Below are 13,166 nucleotides of genomic sequence, written 5' to 3' on the forward strand. Positions count from 1 at the left end.
AACCTGGTTTGTTGAATAGGTCAGAGTTGGGTAGGCTGGTCTGTCATGCTAAACCAGACTTCTAGACCAATGCAGCGAGTTCTTGCGTTGCGCCAAAATCAAACAAGCCACAGGGTGGCTCAACCTAATATCCGGTGGTTGGCTTTGTCTCTTTTAGTGCAAGGGTCTCCAAATTTGGCAACGTTAAGACTTTGAGGGGTGGGGGGTGGACTGGACTTCAACTCCCAGAATTCCTCAGCCCAGCACTGCTACCTGAGAAATTTTGGGAGTTGAAGTCCGCAAGTCTTAAACGTGGTGGAACCCCCCTTGTCTTAGTGTACCAATTTACACTTTTGTAAAGTGGCCACCAAAAAAAAAAAACCCTGCGTTTTTTAGTGCTGCCTTCCGTTGCCGCGTTCCCCAGGGTTACGGGATAAACGTTCAGGCGCTGGCCACAGGATTCTTATTTATGACGGTTGCAGCATCCGGGGGTGGCGGCGGGGGAAATCACGTGATCCCCTTTTGCGACTTTCTGACGAGCGACGTCCATGGGGAAGCCAGGTTCACTTAACAACGCTGAACTGCGGCGGTTCGCTTAACAACTGTGGCAAGCGAGGTGATAAAACGGGGACAGGCTCATTTCAATTTTGGGCTCAATTGTGGTCATAAGTCAAGGACCACCTGTTATCTTTACCTAGAATTGATATTCCGGCATGGCGGGGGGGGGGGGGAGAGATGGATGGGTTTGGGAGAACAGCTCTACAACTGCAAAAGGCATCCTAAACTTCTAGCTATGCAAATATTGTGAATTTATCCCGGCCGCTTCCGCTGTGTTGCTGGTTGAAGATAAAAAGAGAAACTGATTGACGCTGTTTTCCTTTCTCTCCTAAGTTCCCCGGGGGAAATGAGAATTACCTGGCTATCACGGGGACGACCCACCCTTTCCTGTCGGGGGCTGAGGTGAGATGGCAATGGGGCTGCTTGCACGGATAGTGGGGGGGGGGACAATGGGGGCACCTGTGCTGCATGATTGGGTTTGGAGGCAAAGGGACTATTCGTCGCTTAGGCTGCCGCAAAATGATTTGCATGCCGAACAGGGTGGATAAAAATCAATGTTTTTTTAAAAAAAAATCTGATTTTTTTAAAAATTTAAATTGGATTTTTAAAAATTTAAATTGGATTTTTAAAAATTTAAATCGGATTTTTAAAAAATTTGTATCAGATTTATTTTCATGAAATGCTTTTGGAGTAAAAAAAAATAATCTATCTACAGATTGCCGTGTTTCTCCAAAAATAAGGCAGGGTCTTATTTTCTTTTGATCCCCGAAATAAGCACTCGGCTTTATTTTCGGGGAGGTCTTATTATTTTTGAGGTGCAGGAGACGGCGAACGTGGTCAATTCCACGCTGCTGCTGCGTTGCAATATTTTCGGGGAGAGCTTGCGTTAACACATGCGCTCAAAAGCCCCAATTAGGCTTATTATCTGGGGAGGTCTTATATACGGGGAAACGGGGGAGTTTTCTATTTAAGATTAAGATTAATCATTGAGTTTATTCAGCATGAAATGGAGCTCAGTTAAAGGTAGCATGAGGCTGTATATGCTGCAATATTTACCTTTTGGGGAAACTCAAGCTCGGCAAAGCTGAGATAACATCCACTGCCTTCATACATTCACACAATTTCACAGTAACCGCGAGATCATACATCATAAAACAAAGTTCAGGAATACTCCTTTATCCCATTGTTTTGCAAATCTGCGTACACTACAAACTGTAGGATGGTTTGAAGAGAAATGCACCTGTGCCACCAGGCTCTAAGCGTGAGGAGGAAGGGCAAGCAGTGAAAATGAAAGTGAAACCTTCTAAGCAGCTTATAAATATAATATTAAAGAGCGCCTGTCATTTCAAATCCATCATGGCAGCGCTTTTTAGCAGGCATCCAGTCACCTGCCCGCCACGTCCCTCACCTTGTTGTGTCACAACCGTCTCACCAGCTGTCCCAGTGGTTTTCAACCTTCCCAATTCCGCGACCCTTTAATACAGTTCCTCATGTTGTGGTGACCCCCCAACCATAAAATTGGTCTCTCGGTTCCTAAGACCATCGAAGATATGTGCTTTCCGATGGTCTTAGGCGACCCCTGTGAAAGGGTCATTCGACCCCCAAAGGGGTCCCGACCCACAGGTTGAGAACCACTGCATTAAAGGGAATGGGACTGTCGGTGGCTCAACAGTGGGTCAGAGGAGGAGCCGTTGCGGGACAGAGATGACAGTTGTTCTTTTAAAGATGATGACTTCAATCGACTCGATTTCAATTGGCTCGATTTAAATCAAATCCACCCTGATGCCGAAGGCTGCTGATTTAAGCTAACTGTTTTGTAAGGCTAGACGTTCAAAGCCAGCACTTTTCAAACGGACGAGTTTCAGCTGTATGTTTTTATGAATGTAACTTGCCACCGGGAAGACCGTTCCGCTCGATCCCTTCCCCCAAATAGATGTGTTTTAAAAAATTTGAACGGTCATTTTACCAATCCACAAAAAGTCCCAAAGACACTGAATGTGATTGCTGCTTCTGCCCAGTTTAGGAAATCAAGTGCTCCTCGGATTATTTTACCGTGCCCATCATAATCTCATCTGCACATACCTATTTTTCAGAGTATAAGACACACTTCCCCCACCTTAAAAGAGGGTGAAAATTTGGGTGTGTCTTATACACCGAATGTAGCTCCGCCCACTCACCATCCCCCACCCTTTGCCCTCTGCCTCCCAGCAATGTGCTTCCTTGCAGCAAACAGCCTGTTTCAGCTTCAGCACAGCCTGATGAGCACAAGCAGCTGATTGTCGGTTGGATTGTCCTGATCATCAGCTGTTTCAGCCTGCAGGGATTGTCACTGCCATCTCCGTGTGTCCCATTTTTGGCCTTCGCATCCCATGTTTGGTCTCTGTGCACCCTGTTTTCGGCCTCCACGTGCCCCATTGTCCACCCATTCCAATCCGGAAAACGTGGCACGTGGAGGCCAAAATTGGGACGTGTGGAGGCTAAAAACGGGATGTGGAGGCCGAAAATGGGATGGGCGGAGGCGGCAATAGGCAGTGGCAATCCCTGCAGCCTGAAACAGCTGATTATTGGGAGGCCGATCCAATCAACAATCAGCTGCTTGTGCTAATCAGGCTGTGCTGAAGCTGAAACTGCAACAGGCTGTTTGCTGCAAGGAGGCAAATTGCTGGGAGACAGAGACAGATTTTTTTTCTTGTTTTCCTCCCCAAAAGTTAGGAGCGTCTTATACTCTGAAAAATACGGTATTTTCATTCAAAACTCAGAAAACCTCCCTTCCCTTTTTTGGCGAGGGTGCTAGGCCTAAATCTAGAAAACCACACTTTCCTGATACAAGGGGAAGGAGGGTGTGTGTGTTTTTTTTTTCCTTGACCCAATAAAACATAAACTCACCACAGAGGAGCCTGGGGGAAAGACATTTCCATAGAGTTAAAAACTACCAAATTTTCCCCAATAAATAAATAAATTCCAAGCTGAAAGACCCTGGCAGGATGGAGGAGCAGATGAGAAGCCGTGGCGGTACTGTGGATAGCAATGGCACGTACACTTATATACCGCTTCACAATGCTTTAACAGTCCTCTCTAAGTGGTTTGACAGAGTCAGCCTATGGCCCCCAACAATCTGGGTCCTCATTTTACCCACCTCGGAAGGATGGAAGGCTGAGTCAACCTTACCCTGATGAGATATGAACTGCCAAATTGCAGGCAGCAGGCAGTCCGCAGAAGTAGCCTGCAGTACTGCGCTCTAGCCACCGTGGTTCATACGATGGATTCCCTCTCTCTGACCAATTTCCAAGAACGGTGTTACAACGCACATTAGTAACACCAAGAATGGTGTTACAACGCACATTAGAACAGGGGTGTCCAACCTTGGCAACTTTAAGCGAAGCTGGCGGAGGAATTCTGGGAGTTTGAAGTTCCCAAGCCTTAAAAGCTGCCAAGGTTCGAGACCCCTGCATTAGAAGATCATTCGATCCAGTGCTCCCCAAGTCCTTGCCATGGAGATTTTTCCAGGGATTGAAATCCTTTAATTCCTCTGCATTTCGTCAGAACCTGAGGATGCTTCTTGGATGAGAAGCGAAACATCTTTGAGAAAAAACAAGAACCAAAGTGCAGTTGCCTTTTGAAAAAAACACCTTCCCCAGATCAGAGGATCAGAATTTGGGCACTTGGTAATCCACATGTAATTTATAACGTGGTGTAGCATCCTGGGATCCCCTAATCATTCTTTGAAATGTTCCTAGCTGGCTTCCAACAAGCAACAGCAATTGGGGGAGCGGGGAGATGCTGGATTTGCTTAACGTCCACATGATTCATTTAATTGCCACAATGGTTCACATACCAACCTTCCCCCCATCCCCCCCAAAAAGGCTGCAAAATCTCACTTCATCGCTATGCTTAGCCACAGAAATTCTGGACCTGCTTTTCATAAGTCGAAGAGCATCTGTCATTCAGCTCCCAGCTATGCTTCAACCAACATTTCAGACGAGTTGCACAACAAAGGGGACTTCTCTTTGAGAGACGTCTCAAGCCTCCTGTAGGACAACAATAGTACATCATAATATGTAGAGATTCTCCGTCATCCAGGTCATGGTTGTCCCCTTGGCTATTCTGACCGAGGCTTCCCAAGAGCATGAAGCAAAGTCCGGGTCCTGACAAAACCCCCTTTTAATTAATTGACTGTGAATTCTTCTCATTCACATCCAGCAAAGTCTTTCAAGGGAGGATTTACGGTCACAGACCTTCTCTGGCTTGGAGAGCTGCCAGGCCGGTATCTGCAAAACTTGGCAAGGAGTCTCGGAGAGTCACGAACCAATGAAGCGAATTAATTGTCTTCTGCAAACTCCATTCCCCCTTTCTTTCCTCTGGGAGGCGCCATTCATCGTCCAACTGTGGCCTTACTCCCAAATCGACCCCTGCTCTTTAGCTGTTCTCTTCATCTGGCAACTCTGCTCATGTGCACACTGGGAACAGGCTCCAGCTGTTCCTCTGCCTCAGTGATGTCTGATTCTGAAGGCAGCTGATAACTGGCATACGGCTCTGGCCCCCTCTCTGTCTCCGACACAGAGCCCTCATCAGAGCCTTCCCCAGACTCCAGGACTGGCCCATCTTCCTCCCCAATCTCCTCACTGTCCGAATCTGCTCCACTGGCCGCTGGCAGGCCACAGCAGGTGCTTTTTCAGGAGGCAACTGGACTTTCTTGTTTTTTTGTCCTTTGAAGATGTTTCACTTCTCAGCCAAGAAGCTTCTTCAGCTCTGACAGGATAGTTGGGGGAAATGGAAAAGTTTATAACTGCGGACTACAGGAACCAGTAGTACTACTCCGGTGTCCCTAGCAAGTGAGCGACTCTGGGTAGATGGATAAGAATAGAATGACTGTTTTTATCGATAGTCTGGTTGTAGGCGAGTCAAGAGAAACATTTTGAAAGAATGTTGAATTGTTCTAAAGAACGTTGGAACCCTGGGGAAATTTTACATACATCTTGGTGGACTTGTTATGATATTCGCTCAAATGTTAGCATTCTACCTATTTTGCTAATATTTGTTGTTAGTCGCGAAGTCGTGTCCGACCCATCGGGACCCCATGGACAATGTTCCTCCAGGCCTTCCTGTCCTCTACCATACTCCGGAGTCCATTTACCATATTTTTCGGAGTATAATAAGACGCACCAAGGTTTTGAAGAGGCAAATTTTAAAAAAAATAGTTTTTGCGCTCCCCAAAATGGCCTGTTTTTTTGTCCAAAAAAAAAAGGGCATGCATAGCCTTTAGGAGGCTTATAGAGGGCTCCTGGGGGCTGGGGGAGGGCAAAATTGAGCAAAAAACGGCCCATTTTCTGCTCATTTCTGCCCTCCCCAGCCCCCAGGAGCACACGGCAAGGCTCCTAAAGGCTCTGCACTGCCCTTTTTGTGAAAAAGCGGGGTTTCGGGAGGCAAAAAATGAGTATTCAGTGTATAAGACGCACCCAGATTTTCAGCCTCTTTTTTGAGGGAATACTATGAAAAATACGTTAAGATCACGCCGACTGCTTTAATGACTCCATCCAGCCATCTCATTCTCTGTCCCCTTCTTCTTTTGCCCTCAGTCTTTCCCAGTATCAGGCTCTTCTCCAGGGAGTCCTTCCTTCTCATTAGGTGGCCAAAGTATTTGAGTCTCACCTTCAGGATCCAGCTGTTAGGAGTTGGAATAATGTTAGGGTTCTAAATACCATGCAGAAATAAATCATTGTCCAAGGCAAAACATCCTTAAAGGTCCAATTTATTCTACAGGCAATTTAGCACGGCTATGGAAAATTCCAACTCTGAATTACATCCTGTGGGTTCACCCAGTTGAAAGTTCATGATCTATCCCCACACCCACAAATCCATCACATGTTCCAATCATCATCTTCCACGCTGGCATGTACACCCATCTTCTTCCGGCCAGGTGTCGAGGTGTGGAGACAAAAGATGACCTTGGCTTCTATAAAAGAATGTCAACATACATTCCACAATCCTACTCCTTTCTATTCCCCCCTCCCAACTACTACACTAATGAAACAGCATAGAAAATTATAAGAAAGTGTGGCAGGCCAAAGATCCTAAAAAGAACATAACGACAGGCCTGACACCAGCCCTCTAAAGAGCAGGGTTGATCTCCTCTAGGACTGACCGATTTCATCGCCTTGCAGTCCAAGGGACTCGCAGGAGTCTTCTCCAGCACCAGAGACTTCAAAGGCCTCAATTCTTTGGCGCTCAGCCTTTCTTATGGTCCAACTTTCACAGCCCAACGTTGCAACTGGGAAAGCCATCGCCTTGACCAGACGCACTGCCGTAAAACGAGACAAATAAAATAGAAAATGCAAGCATGCAGCCAACATTCTGCTTTGAATCAAGAGTTCATTTCATGAGCAATTGAGAACACGAAAAGCCAACATTATGCATCAGTACTGCAGTAAGACAATACTTACATCAACAACTTATTGCAATAAGATAATAGCTAGGTCCAGCAAGAAGCAGCTACCATCATTGGTCCCGATACGAAATTTAATCTTCACTTTTATACCTTCATTTAACATGTCTCCTGTTCCCCTGAAATATTACCAGGGTAACTTCCTCATTTCACAGTGCCATCCTGTAGTTGGCACATTTCAATGCGCTCATCTGAAAACTGCTACCATCTGCAACTTTCGGTTCCTTATTTCTTAATGCTCCAGATGTTTCGTGTTCAAAATATCTCCAAAACTGACTATATTTCAATTGCAAGTCACAATACGGATTACAAATATTTCGTTAGTTTGCAAGTTTTAAAGCAAGCACTCTCTTACCAGGTATCTCAATAGGAACATAGGCCAGGTATGGAATCGAAGAGTACAGGTGTAGGAAGAGAGCTAAGGTTATTTTCTCACAACACTTTTGTTGGCAGGGTGATGTCTCTGCTTTTTAGTATGCGGTCTAGGTTTGCCATAGCTTTCCTCCCCAGGAGCAAGCGTCTTTTCGTTTCTTGGCTGCAGTCTCCACCTGCAGCGATCTTGGAGCCCAGGAAAATAAAATATGTCATGACCTCCCATTTCCTCCCCTCTATTTGCCAGGAATTGAGAGCGCCGGGTGCCATGATCTTAGTTTTCTTAATGTTGAGTTTCAAGCCAACTGTTGCACTCTCCTTCTTCACCCGCATCAAGAGGCTAAAATATAGCACATGGCTAATAAGTAAAGAGAGTAGAGATTGGTGAAAACATAGAATATCAATTCTAGGTAAATGGGTAAAGATAACAGGTGGTCCTTGACTTACGACCACAATTGAACCCAAAATTTAAATGAGCCTGTCCCCGTTTTATGACCTTCCTTGCCACAGCTGTTAAGCGAACCACCGCAGTTCAGTTAGTAACACGGCTGTTAAGTGAATCTGGCTTCTCCATTGACGTTGCTCATTAGAAAGTCGCAAAAGGGGATCACGTGATCGATCCCCTCCCCCCCGGGATGTTGCATCCGTCATAAATAAGAGTCCTGTGGCCAGCGTCTGAATCTTGATCCCATGACTGTGGGGAACGCGGCAACGAAAGGCAGTACTAAGTCACTTTCCTCCAGCGCCGTCGTAACTTGGAACAGTCGCTAAACGATGCAGACCCAAGGAAGCATCTAGATCTGTAGGAGGGCCCAGCGCCATGGCCTGTCAAAACAATGGCCGCGCAAGTCCAACGGGGGGAGACGGATTCCGGTAGGAGTATGTCAGATTTGCATAAGAAGAGTGGCAGTTGCCCGTTGAGCCCGAGCCAATCCCGAAATGAAGGCCTCGCCACCGCAAACAGGAACCAATCCGGAGAAGAGGGAAGCCAAGACAGGAATATGCAAGCACCAATGAACAAGCAGGGTTTTACGAAACGCCCGGCAGCAGCCTGGACTCTTTTAAGAGGAAATGGAACTTTTTTTTTCTCTTTTCCTGTGTTAAGAACCAGAAATCATTTTCCTTAGCGCTGCACTCAAGTCCATCTTCTCACCGCAGCGTCTTATTGCTTCTGCTTCTCCGGGATTTTAAATAGACCACCTAACTTGAGCTCAAGTCTGGTAAATTTGCTTATATGCTCTTCTCTCAGGGCTTTTTAAAAAATTTTGTATTTTAATTTTCCCCCTTGAATTTCATTCATTCGGACGTCCGTGTAAAGTTATTTACTCGATAGATTTAATTCAGTTTGGTTTCCTTATCTTTGCTCACCACGACGACTTAAAAAGGAAGTCAGCTTGCCGGGAGGTTTCTTGCAGATGCTGCGTTATAAATAGGGCTAGAAAAGTTTCAACGGTCCTTGATAAAAAGACGAACGGAACCAAACTCACCCCAGAAACTTGGAATATAATGTTGAGATGTTTGAATTGGCTTGTTGATGTTGACTTTATAAACTCTCTTCTTAGTGGCAAATTACAGGCAGACATTTATTGATCTATTTATTTATTTAGTTTGTCAAACATGTACAAGTTAACAGGTATAAGTATAAACATGGGCATGAACAAAGGAAATGAGTACGAATAAATGGGGACAGTAGGATAGAGACGGTAGGCAGCTGGTGCACTTATGCGCGCCCCCTTTACGGACCTCTTAGGAATGGGGTGAGGCCCACAGTAGACAGTTTAAGGTTGAAAATTTGGTGGGTATTGTAAAGAAACCAAATAAATATAGAATAGAATAACAGAGTTAGAAGGGACCTTGGAGGTCTTCTAGTCCAACCCCCTGCCAAAGCAGGAAACCCTACACCACTTCAGACAAATTTTTATCCAACTTCTTAAAAACTTCCAGTGTTGGAGCATTCACAACTTCTGGAGGCAACTTCTGTTCTACTGATTAATTGTTCTCACTGTCAGGAAATTTTGCCTTAGTTCTAAGTTGCTTCTCTCCTTGATTAGTTTCCACCCATTGCTCAAGTGCTTTGGAGAATAGGTTGACACCCTCTTCTTTGTGGCAGCCCCTGAGATATTGGAAGACTGCTATCCTGTCTCCCCTAGTCCTTCTTTTCAATAAACTAGACATGCCCAGTTCCTGCAACCTTTCTTCATGTGTTTTAGCGTCCAGTCCCTATAATTTATATAATTTATTTGGTTTCTTTACAATAGCATCCAGCCCCTCGCTTTGGGGAACCTTCCCTGGGTTTTAAGAGCCAGGGGAAACCTGCTTCTTCCCAATGGAAGGAGTGGTCAAAAGACCCCCTAAAAGTTTAGCATCTTGCTAAGGAATTCTTATTTTAGCTTCGCAGACATTTTACAATCCGTTGCTATAACATAAGGGTTAATGAAAACAGCTTGCTCAGCAAAACCTTCAGGAATGCTTGCTCTGATTAAATGTAGTCATGGTATAAAGTAATTACATAGAACAGAACAGAATCGCAGAGTTGGAAGGGACCTTGGAGGTCCTCTAGCCCAACCCCCTGCTCAGGCAGGAAACCCTACAGCAATTCAGACAAATATGGTTGTCCAAATTCTTCTTAAAAACCTCCAGAAATGGGGGCGCCCACAACTTCTAAAGTAGAACTGTTCCACTGATTAATTATTCTCACCGTCAGGAACTTTCTCCTTAATTTTGATTCGTTTCCATCCATTTCTTCTCGTCCTCCCTCTTTTGGAAGGCTGCTATCATGTCACCGCTAGTCCTTTCCTTTTTTACATTCGACATAATAGTTCATTAAACTAGACACCTCTAGTCCTTCTCTTCTTTAAACTAGATGTACTACTGTTTTTCTCCCCCTGAAAATAAGATCCAGTCTTACATGTTTTTTGCCACCAAAAAAGACACCAGGTCTAATAGAGAATAGCAAATGCTGGAAATTTTGCAAATGACGATTATGCTACAATATAGATGTTCCTGGCAACAGGGGAAAAACTAGCACTGTATAGAATGCCTAGAAAATCTAATCAACTGTGTGAGGTTTTTAGACTAACGTACAAAGAACGGTTGCAGGAATTAGGTATGTCTAGTTTAACGTACAAAGAATGGTTGCAGGAATTAGGTATGTCTAGTTTAACGAAAAGAAGTACTAGGGAAGACATGATAGCAGTCTTCCAATATCTCAGAGGCTGCCACAAAGAAGAGGGAGTCAAACTATTCTCCAAGGCACCTGAGGGTAGGACAAGAAGCAATGGGTGGAAACTAATCAAGGAGAGAAGCAACTTAGAACTAAGGAGAAACTTCCTGACACTTAGAACAATTAACCAGTGGATCTGCTTGCCTCTAGAAGATGTGAGGGTCCCATCACTGAAAGCTTTCAAGAAGAAACTGGACTGCTGTTTGTCTGGCATTATATAGACCAGAGGTGTCAAACTCAAGGCCCAGGGGCCGGATCTGGCCCATGGGTTGCTTTGATCCAGGGCCACTCTGGAAACAGTAAAGGACCAGCTCATGGTGCCTCTGCCAGCGAAAACGAAGCTCAGGAGGGCTGCGCCTCACCCCCCCTCGCTCCATTTTCGATGGCAGGAGGCCGAACTAAAAACAAAACGAGAAATGTTTCCCCTTTGGCATTTGAGCATTCAAGACGAGACAGGAAAGGAGAAGGGGAAAGGCAAAAAAGAAGGAAAGATGGGAAAGAGCAAGGAAGGAAAAAGAAGGAGAAGGAAGAAGAAAGAACGAAGAAGGAAGGAAAAAAAAGGGAGGGAGGAGATTATAATGAGAAGGAGGGAGGCAGTGGTGAAATCTACCATTTTTGGGAGCACCGGTTCTGTGGGCGTGGCTTGGTGGGGGCGGGTCATGTGACTGGGTGGGCATGGCCAACTTTTTTTCACTTTTTAAAGCATTTTCCCCCCTACTTATTCCCCTGAACCGGCAAGGGAAAAAAATGCTTTAAAAGTGGGGGGGGGGGGAGGTTCTGACGATCGCACGGCTCACAGCTGATCTTCGCGATCATCGGAAGCTTTCTCCCCCCCACCCCCCGCTTTTTAAAGCACTTTTTTTTACTACCGGTTCGTGCGAATAGGTAGTAAAAATGCTTTAAAAAGTTATTTTTAAAGTTCTGTGACAATCGGCTGTTGATCGTAGGAACCTTTTTTTTCACTTTTGATAGCAGTGTTCCAATATCTCAGGGGTTGCCACAAAGAAGAGGGAGTCAAACTATTCTCCAAGGCACCTGAAGGTAGAACAAGAAGCAATGGGTGGAAACTAATCAAGGAGAGAAGCAACTTAGAACTGAGGAGAAACTTCCTGACAGTTAGAACAATTAATCAGTGGAACAGAAATTGCCTCCAGAAGTTGTGAATGCCCCAACACTGGAAGTCTTTAAGAAGATGTTGGATAGCCATTTGTCTGAATGGTATAGGGTTTCCTGCCTAGGCAGGGGGTTGGACTAGAAGACCTCCAATGTCCCTTCCAACTCTACTATTATATTGTATTGTATTGTAAGAATCTTAAAATATTGACGTAGAAGGAAGGGGAAACTGCCCCAGTTGCTACCATGTTTCCCTTAAAATAAGACCCGGACTTATTTTCTTTTTGGCTCCAAAATAAGCACTAGGCCTTATTTTCAGAGGACGTCATGCCCACTTACCATAGGACCACCGTAGCCACGCATCCCACACCCCGACACCTGTCGTGCCGCTGCCCGACTTCTTCTTTTTGCAAATAAAGTTTTTTTTTTTTTTTGTTACAAATATTACATTATTTTTGTAAACAAAGCGTTGTCCGGGTTTTTCCCCTTTTACATTCTCTCATATACATAATTCATTTTACATCATAATACCGTATTTTCCGGAGTATAAGTTGCACCCCTTTTCCCTCAAAAAAAGAGGCTGAAAATCTAGGTGCATCTTATACACTGAATACAGCATTTTCACCTCCCGAAGCCCCGTCCCCTTCACCAAAATGGTCGTGCAGAGCCTTTAGGAGGTTTGCAGAGTGCTCCTGGGGACTGGAGAGGGCAGAAATGAGCGAAAAACGAGCCGTTTAAGGCTAAGGGCTATGGATGTCCTTTTTTTGACAAAAAGGCCCTGTTTTTACAAAAAAACGGGCTGTTTCTTGATCATTTTTTTGGGGGGGGTACCCCCTAGGAGCTCTATAAGCCTCCTAAAGGCTATTCATGCCTTTTTTTGGGGGGGGAAAGGACCTGTTTTCGCAGGTGAAGTCTGCAGAATGCAAAAACTTTTTTGTAATTTGCCTCTTCAAAATCTTGGTGCGTCTTATACTCCGGTGCATATTATAGTCCAAAAATACGGTACTATTCCTAATTTCAGCCATATGATTTTCTTCCCATATTTCCATCTTAAACTTAATTTTTTCTTAACACCTAAACCAGTGATGGCGAACCTATGGCATGCGTACCACAGGTGGCACGTGGAGCCATTTGTCAGGGCATGCGAGGCGCTGCCCTGTCAGCTGGCCAGCGCGCAAGCACGCGCTGGCCAGCTGAGTTCACCATTTTTAAAAGCCGAACTTGGTCCGGTTGCCCCAGCTCCAGAGCGGTCATTGAAAGATGCTCCCCCCCTCCTCACCCCCCAATTGGTCTGGAGAGCTTGTTTCTGACCTACCAAGGAGCTTGCCTTTCTCCTTGTGGTTGTTCAAGGCACCTCTCCTGTGGCACTGCCCGACTTCTGTAGCCGGTCGCACTGGTGCCGCCGCTCATAGAAGGACGCTGTGTGGCTTGTTCCGGTTCCCCCACTTGCAGCGGGGGATTGCGTCATGCATTTTGTGA

The 13,166-nt window shown here is 45.3% G+C and overlaps 1 protein-coding gene across 1 annotated transcript in view; it reads left to right on the plus strand.

Annotated features, from left to right (window-relative positions):
* LOC309400711 (TOX high mobility group box family member 4-like) overlaps window positions 1-13,166 on the plus strand; it is a 40,379-nt gene that overhangs the window by 10,897 nt on the left and 16,316 nt on the right. Inside the window, exon 2 of the mRNA XM_081969345.1 lies at window positions 871-939. Coding sequence (XP_081825471.1) covers window positions 871-939 — 69 coding nt within the window. The remainder of the gene's footprint in view (window positions 1-870; window positions 940-13,166) is intronic.

Source organism: Natrix helvetica (genome assembly GCF_964273705.1).
Source record: "Natrix helvetica genome assembly, chromosome: W".
NCBI lineage: Eukaryota > Metazoa > Chordata > Lepidosauria > Squamata > Natricidae > Natrix > Natrix helvetica.